Source organism: Mesoplodon bidens, assembly GCF_964165515.1.
Source record: "Mesoplodon bidens genome assembly, chromosome: 20".
Classification (NCBI taxonomy): domain Eukaryota; kingdom Metazoa; phylum Chordata; class Mammalia; order Artiodactyla; family Ziphiidae; genus Mesoplodon; species Mesoplodon bidens.
The window spans coordinates 28611663-28620707 of NC_138181.1; the positions used below are offsets into that span (position 1 = coordinate 28611663).

At 40.1% G+C, this 9045-nt stretch overlaps 1 protein-coding gene across 10 annotated transcripts in view; it reads right to left on the reverse strand.

Moving 5' to 3' along the window:
• The window catches only part of PRIMPOL (primase and DNA directed polymerase), a 60789-nt gene extending 51855 nt beyond the window's left edge, over window positions 1-8934 (reverse strand). For 5 of the 10 annotated variants that reach the window (XM_081220991.1, XM_081220990.1, XM_081220994.1 and 2 more), the window contains exons 1-3: window positions 8603-8934; window positions 2885-3124; window positions 855-952 (exon numbers count right to left, since the gene is read on the reverse strand). In XM_081220991.1, coding sequence (XP_081077117.1) covers window positions 855-952; window positions 2885-3064 — 278 coding nt within the window. In that variant the 5' untranslated portion in view covers window positions 3065-3124; window positions 8603-8934. Of the gene's footprint in view, window positions 1-8; window positions 331-854; window positions 953-2884; window positions 3125-8602 lie in introns of those variants that run through there. The other 5 variants (XM_081220988.1, XM_081220993.1, XM_081220987.1 and 2 more) reach the window with 5 other exon arrangements.
• Window positions 8935-9045: the final 111 nt, after the last annotated feature.

Here is a 9045-nt window from a genome sequence, read left to right on the forward strand (position 1 = left end):
TCTCATACCTTTTAAATCACAGAAGTTGCTCTTGTATCTCAAGATAGTATATTAACTGTGATATAATGACAGATAACTATGACATAATGAAGACAAGATAAAGTGAACAACTGCTTACCACAGGTTGACGGAACACAGTATCAAGAGTTTCCATCAAACAAGATCTAACAATCATTTTCTGTAACATTATTTAACTGGAAAATATAGTCAACTTCATACTGTTATTTATTCACAGATAATTTTGATATCAGGTAACACTTCTACATGTTTTTGGTATCACCATGAAGCAAATTTTGTTTAAGAACTTTCTCAAACTGCGATCCCACAATCACATATTCTTGGGATTCCATGAATTTTTTAATGAGAATTTTTAAGTTCCATATTTTCATTAGGAATATTTTAAAAACTGGTTACATACATTCTGAATCACCTGACTTCAATGAGCTTTCAATGCTCACATGTGCAGTTTCATTCTCACTGGAATCAAGAGGTATGACTTTAAGGTGGGTTATTAAGAAGAAATGCTGACTTGATTAGTAAATGATAAACTGCTTAGTGGCATCATATACAAATAAAAGGTTTACAGTAATTTGAACAAAGAAAAGTGATGGTGGGAATTGTGTCATCACATGGTACAAGAATTCAAAACACACGCAATTTCTCTCTCCTAGCACCTGGTGAGATAATTCAGTGTTGCTATCACAAGGAAACTCCAGAATTCAATTCTAATAGTAAAGTAGTAACTAACTGCGTGACTGAGAACTATGAAAGCCAAGGCAGCCTAATTTAATTTCACAAGCATTTCCAGATGAAGGAAATGTAATTTAATGTGTTGTGCTTTAAAAGCTACTTACCGGGATTCATAGTAAAACCAAAGTTGAGCATACGTTGTTACGAGGTAAATACGTTGTCCATCGCCCACTTTGTATTCCAAAGCAAATACATGAACGTCCTTTATACAACCAAAAATAATATTCAAAAAATTAGTAAAATGCAAATTTAAAATCAACTGTAGCTATTAAATGTTCATAAAGATTTTATCATTCAAATTTTCAAAAACTGGAACATTTGTATTATTGAAAACAAGAAAATTAATCACTAAATCTATGCCAATCAAAATCTAGTTATTTGTATTTATTTATATTTAGTCACTCAGGTAATAATACATGTTCAAGGCAGAAACAATTAGAACATCCAGACTAAAACTAAAAAAAGAAAGAAAAATCATTTTTCAGTCACTCGTTTGACTTCCTATTACAGTTTTATCTGCCAGTTTATGAAAAAGAACTTATTTTTTAAAACTACCTGATTACTGTAAATAATTTGGACTAAAGTTAATAAATTTCCTAGAGTATATAAAAATACATAAGAACCATTTTAGAAAATATATTTGTATGTAAATCTTAAAAGCTTAAGGAAAGTTTTAAAATGCACAACATTCTAAAATGCAGAATTATTCTTTCTCATAGAAAAGGAATACACAAGTTCTTTTGTTTCCACTTAGCTAAAGGTAGCTGTTGAGCCTATAAAGGAACTAAACTTCCATTTTCATGAGAGAAATCATAAAAAGACTAAGTTACCCGACCCTATTAAAAATCTTCTTGAGATAAATTTTATAAACTGATGATTGGTAAATCCAGCAATCATACAGCTATTTTTTTTAAGTCAAGATTAAGCGAATCTGTATTTTAATTTCTGATACCTGAATTAGGGTTACACAAAATGCACACAAAAGGCTTTTCTTCTATTTCCTAAACTATTCTGATATGAGTGAGCTTCTGTTTACCAGGGAAAGAAGGTCCTCCTCCTTAAAAACTTATAGCATTTTGAGTTTTTATATATAATCAATTTTCAGAATCACAATATATTTATGGATTTATGTTGGAAAGATGTATCTTTTCGTTATATTTCTTTATATTCCCCACAGTGCCCAACAAAAAAAGATGTGCAATACACACCTGCTTGTTTATTTTTGAGAACCATTCCCTTTGTGAGGCTAGCATGTAGCAAGCACTTCCTTCCTCCCATTTTCCTAATGTGTTGGAAATTATGATAAATCCACTCTACTACTCCAAAGCACAAAAGGGACAGTAGAAAGATAAAAACATGTGTGCTTTGGTACTATGATTTAAGTTTTAGGGCTTATTAACTCTAAGCTATGACATCTGAGACATTTTCATTTGCGACTATTTAAATTCAAATCTCCAATCCCTAATTTCATCCTTAAAATCTCACACTCTGGGCTTCCCTGGTGGCGCAGTGGTTAGGAATCTGCCTGCCAATGCAGGGCACACAGGTTCAAGCCCTGGTCTGGGAAGATCCCACATGCCGCAGAGCAACTAAGCCCGTGCGCCACAACTATTGAGCCTGTGCTCTAGAGCCCGAGAGCCACAACTACTGAAGCCCACACGCCTAGAGCCTGTGCTCCGCAATAAGAAGCCCTCGCACCGCAATGAAGAGGAGCCCCCGCTTGCCACAACTAGAGAAAGCCCATGCGCAGCAACAAACACCCAACGCAGACCAAAAAAAAAAATCTCACACTCTACTTATTTCCTGATATTTCTGTGGGTATTATTTTAGTTTAACTCTTACACGCATTCTATTATTTTTCAGTCTATGAATACAGTCACTTCTCCTCTAAGCATAGCTTCATTTCTATGTCATTACAAATTTTTTAAACTATTTGGCACTAGATATGTCATTTTTTTCATTATTAATATAAAGTAAATGGTTAATGATTCATGGATATCTTTCCTAAATAGTACAAAAAGATAGCAATTAAATTCTTCTGGTAAAATATGTGGACTGAAATGAAGACAAACAACAGATTTTTTTTGGAAATCTTAAGGTATAGTAGCCCTAAAAAAAAGATGAGAAAAATTACCTCTTTACAACTTTTAACAAAATTAAAAGCTTGAGTTTGCCGATGAAATAGTTTCCAAATGGATGGTGGTTCTTCTGGCTTAGACAATCTTGGTCTGTACTCCAAGGGCAATGGTTCCTTCTCATAATGGGATGCTCGTTCTTCAATTTGCTTCAGTCTTGCTTCCCATTTTCTCTTCATTGGTTCAGAAGTATGGGGAGACTAAATCCTATCCCAGGTAGGATCTCTTGTCAATTACTACTAAAACAAACAAACATGGACGTCAGTTTCTTTGTTTAAAATGTATTTTGTTTGGTAAAACTTCAAAGCTCATTTCTGCTTATTTCTTTGCTTTATAGTTTATGTTCTGTGTGAAGTTTTGTTGTGAAACAAGGACAGGGCTGGTTATCAGAAATCTTTAGATCCTGGCTCTTCCATCTCATAGTGCTACAGTTTTAACAGGTTAATGAAGCTCCCTAAATTGTAATCAGCTGCAAAATGGGAATCAACATCTTTATGTAGTTATCTTGAGGATACATGTCATGAGACATGAAAATGTTTTGCAAATTCCAATGCCTCGTGTAAATATAAGAGTTTTTTGCATCACTATGGTTTTCATTATAATCATTTTGTTGCATCAAGTGCCATGTACCTCACCCAGATGGTGGGCATCATTCCAGTGCTATTATTTCTTCGTGTAGAATTCATTTCTAGGCACCACTGTCTAGTTCTTAGCTCTTTTCCTCTTTTTCCTGCCCACTGCTCTTCTTTTCTACTCAACTATTAGTTGGGAGGATAACCAGTGTATGAGTGGGAATTACGATACTGGCTAGTTTTGGTTTGGGATGTATGGTAATCATAAGCATGACTTAAAAAAAAGAATAAATGTTAATCTGTTAACTTAATGACTACTTTTGTGATTAGTCAATTGAAATGTTTACATTTTAACCCTTGTTTCCTAATGATATGTTTTTGTTTGCATACAATGCTTCCATGTTAGCCATGCCAAAGTAAGGGGACCAGGCAATACCTTTCCAATTTGGGATTACGGTTTACTTACAAAGGAAAAAGGTTTTTAGAAGAGGGGGGAAAAGCTTCCAGTATAGAGAACAAATGGGGACAAATTCTCTGGCATTCCTGCCATCAAGAGATGCCATCTAAGCCCACTCCCCTACAGACTCTTGGCCATGTGACTTGCCAATGTCACATTGACAAATGTGAAGCAAGCAGAGGTTTAATAAGTGCTTTTGCATTAGATTTGGCTATCATGGAGTCCTGCTCTGAGATCATCATGCTATAACTCTAGCCTCACAGAGGATAAAAGGCCACCTGGAGAAGAACCAAGATACCCCAGCTGATAGCAAGCACCAACTACCAGATACGTGAGTTAAGCCATTTTGGATCATCCAGCCATCATCTGAATTCAATGCTTGAGTAAGCCTGAGTGAGTTCAGGTGAGAGATCCAGCAAACTGCCCAAGCAACCCACAGAACTCTAAGAAAAAATTAATTTGTTGTTTTTAAAGTCAGCAAGTTTTGGCCTGGGTTTTACACAGAAATAGAAATAACTAAGTTTCCTTCTTCACTAATATCATCTATGTTGTAATTTATGTATGTAGAAAACAGATATATTAGGTTTTAAGTGACATAATATCATACACTAAAGCATTTGAAGGTAAAATCCCTATTTACCTTTGTCAATGCCTATCTAGTACTTGCATTGATAAATATGCTCTTGAATTTTAGCAGAAAACTTTGCAACATAAACTCCCTGGCAAATGAAATATTCCCTGGAAAGAAAAATAGAATCACCCAAAAAGATTAAGAGGGTAGGAATAGCCTCATGCATTGTTAGAAAAAAAGGCATATTATCCATAGATTTCAAATCTGACTTCAACCATAACAGACTTAAGATTATACTCTCAGAATTACACTTAATCCACATGGATATTATAAATTATAAACCAAGAAACAGAAATAAAATTCTAAAGCTATCAACATAAATTTCATAACAGATATGCCTAGGAAAGGAATACAATTTCTTTGGACTGAAGAGATGGGGCAATTTTTAATACAACTGTGTTAATTTTTCAATATATGTGACAGGGCTCCTTATTGCTAGATAGATTCTGAGTATTAGTTTATTTAATCTGCTTCACACACAGATAAAAATTCCCTCCATTTAGACAACCTAACTGAGAAACTTTCTTCTAAGAAATTAACTTTTAATAAAGCCCACCAATTACTTAACGAAGAAAATAAACACATAATGCGATCAGAGGTGAATTATGACTCTAGTATCTAGCAAATAACTGACTAGAAATAACCATGTGGATGTTCACACTTAGTTACAATGACATCGGGAAAATTTTTTCTGGTTTTGTAAAAATATTGGTATGACCATGGGAGTATATCATATATGAAAGTCGCAGTCACAATGGAAAACCAGTTTAACACTTACTGGACTGAGGAAACCACGCATGTCAACAGAAAAAAAGAGAGAAGCTCAAAATATGTTATGCCCCCCTGTGCTTTGCACAGTTTTAAAATTTTAACAGCTGGGCTGAAAGACAACTGGGGCTTAGACTATTCAAGCAGCAGGCTTGAATATTAAAAGCAAAGGAAATGGAGAACAGGAAGGCATCTGGCATTCTGGTTTTGGACTATCATATTCCTCAGCCATACCCCCGGGAGAACATATCACCATTTCAGAAATGCTGGTGGGGAAATAGTGCTGTCTTTTTTTATATACATATAATTACACATGAAAACCCCTTTTCACACAGGGACCATAACTTCTTTTGTAACAGTTTCCAAGACCCAAAGAAAAGTATTTGCTGTATTTTAAAATAGCAGGCTTAAGAGCTTTACTATTTATTTCTTAGCATCGCACGGGAATGATTGTTTAACCATTTTTGATACCAGTTTCACAACTAAAGGTGGTCAGGCTAGAAAAAAGGTTGGCTTAGTGTTTCTAGAGTAACTATAGCGGGAGAAGGGACAGTGAGAGTGAGGGTGAAGCGATGACTCAGCCGACCTAAGCAGCCCTGGTTTCCAGAGGTTTATGCCTAGACTTTTTCATCGGTGACACTTGACGGCCTGGTCCCCAGGAGCAGCTGGACCATGAGGCCCATGGTTCACGACTACTGGTTTCTAGGGACAGCTGAAGCCTACCTCGCATGGCTCTCTCTAGCCCAGTTCTCCTAGTTTCTTTTCTTGTCTAATCACAAGTCAGTTCCTATTCCCCAACTCGAACTTCTCCCTCTGCCCTGAGAATAGATTGAGCAGTATCTTGTGTTTTCTGCATATGTTCCAGTTCTAATATTTAGTAATGTTCTGGTATTTGGCAGTGTTTTCTTAATATAATTCCCTTTATGGCCTCTTTTTTTTTTTTTTTGCGGTACGCAGGCCTCTCACTGCTGTGGCCTCTCCCGTTGCGGAGCACAGGCTCCGGACGCGCAGGCTCAGCGGCCACGGCTCACGGGCCCAGCCGCTCCGCGGCATGTGGGATCTTCCCAGACCGGGGCACGAACCCGCGTCCCCTGCATCGGCAGGCGGACTCTCAACCACTGTGCCACCAGGGAAGCCCACCTTTATGGCCTCTTGTAATACATTTATACTATTTCTCCCACTGCTAAAGTATTCACAATGAAGTATGTGATTAAACTTCATTTACAGCAATAATAGTTTACTTCCCAGATGAATAACACCTTACAAAATTATTAAATATACTAATTGACTTTTTCTTTTTTTCCTACTTCAGTCACCTTGCCTGTCTATGCTTGAACAGAGTAACTCATATTTAAATTTCCCAGAAGTCTCCTATAAGGAAGAAAACATCCAGTGGTACAGTTTTATCCAGTTCCACCTTTCTACCATCCCCACAGGATCTCCCATCCAAAGAGCCTAATTCTGCCAGACTAATCACCCTTAAGACCATTTTCAACAGCCAAGACATGGAAGCAACCTAAATGTCCATCAACAGAGGAATGGATGAAGACATGTGGTACACATATACAGTGGAATATTACTCAGCCATAAAAAAGAACAAAATAATGCCATTTGCAGCAACATGGCTGGACCTAGAGATTATCATACTACCTAAAGGCAGAGAAAGACATATCATATGATATCACTCATATGTGGAATCTAATTTCTTTTAAAAATGATACAAATGAACTTATTTACAAAACAGAAACAGACTTCCAGATATTGAAAACAAACTCATGGTTACCAAAGAGGAAACGGGGGGCGGGGGGGGCTGTAAATCAGGAGCTTGGGATGAACACACACACACTACTATCTGCGAGACGGATAAGCAACAAGGGCCTACCGTACAGCACAGGGACCCCTACTCAATACTCTGTGATAACCTATATGAGAATCTGAAAAAGAATGAATATATGCGTAACTGAATCACTGTTCTACACCTGAAACAAGCTCATTAACACTGTAAACCAACTATACGCCGATAAATTTTAAAAAGACCATGTTCATAGTTTTTCCTAGGGACACTCATTAATGATTCAGAGCATCACTTAAGGCACGCTAAAGCTTACCTCAAGAAGTCCAAACTCTCCAGAATCTGGCCCTCAACCACTTACCCATTCGACTTCTTCTTGTTCAGCCTGCTCACCAAATGAATGATGATGACCATTGCCTGCACCTGGCCCACTGCAAGAGCCCTCCTGCATGTTTCCCTCCCCTGGAATGCCCCGCTCACCCTTCCAGAAGTCTTCCCCTCCCAGGCCCAGATCAGGTTCAGGTGTCTCTGAGACACCTCTGTAGAAAGAAAACTTCCCACATTGCTTCTAGCCAGCTACTTTACTATAATAAAAGTTTCTCCAAACTAATAAGTGTAATTTACACAAAAACCAGAAAACCGCTGCTGCTGCCGCTGCTTTAACTAGAGCATAATTTTGGTAAGAGAGTTTAGCACAGGAAGGGGTTTGAGCATCACTACGGGGTAATAGGACTAGTTAAAAAAACTAGTACACTAGTGCCTGCCTTACAAATAACTGCATGCCAACCACCGTGCAGGTTGGGAGTGGGTCCTATTCTTCAGTTTTACTGCAGCAGAAAAAGGACTGCCAAACACTGGTCCTCTCTCAACGTGGCAGGGATAAAGGCCTAGGTTTTACTCCTAGGATCTGAGTTTAACTCGTGTAGCCCTTAACAAGAGCAAACTCCTTAGCCTTTTTAATTAAGCCCAGGTGGAAACTGGAATTACTACCTGCAGGGGTTGCTGAAAGAAAAAGAAAATGCATTGCCACAATGTGAGAACACACGTAAGCACTCAAGGAACGGTAGCCATACTCAGAACGATGTGTATCTGTGAACAAACCAGCGCCTTCACTTATACCCAAGTAAACAAAAGTGCTGGAAGTGGTAGAGTTCTTCACCTGGGGCCCCTGACTTGTCAGAATGTCCTGAACCTCTTGAAATTTGATGGAGAATTTCGTGCTCAATTGGGTTGGTACATTCTTTTGCGAAAATGACTCAAGAGTCTGAAAAGGGTTCGTGACCCAAGACAGGAGGCGGCCCAGCAGGGCGGTTAAAGCTTTTGGTTTCGGGACAGGGAATTCGGGGTGACGTAAGGGAAGGCCTCCGGTCGCCCGAGGGGAAGCGGGGACTACCGGCAGGCCGCGACCCGCTCACCGTCCTCCCGCAGGGCCCGCCCGTGACTCCCTTCTCCCTGCCCCCGGGGCCCGGCGAGGCCTTCGGGTTTCCCTCCGTTTACCTCCAGAGACGCTCCCTGTGGGCGGGAAGCCGTGGGTCCTCTGCAGCTGGCAGGACACGCGACCCGCCCTCTGTGGCGGGACCGAGTCTTCAAACCTGGCGCGGGGGCGCGGCTGGGGCGGGAAGTGGGGAGAGCGCGGGCCCGAGAGACGACAGCGTTCTGGGGCAGGACGGGGACTGAAAGGGAGCGGAGGCCGGGAAGGGCCTAGAACGGCCCGGAAGCGTGCCTGGAAGCCAGAAGCTCCCGGGACCCGTGAGTGAGCTGCGTTCTCGGGCTGTGTTCTCGTGCTGAGCGGCGTTCTCAGGCGGGGCGGGACCCGTGAAGGGGCGGTGTTCTCGGGCGGAGCGGTGTTCTCGGGCGGGACAGGGCCTGTGAGGGGGCGGTGTTCTCGGGCGGAGCGGTGTTCTCGGGCGGGGCGGGGCCTGTGAGGGGGCGGTGTTCTC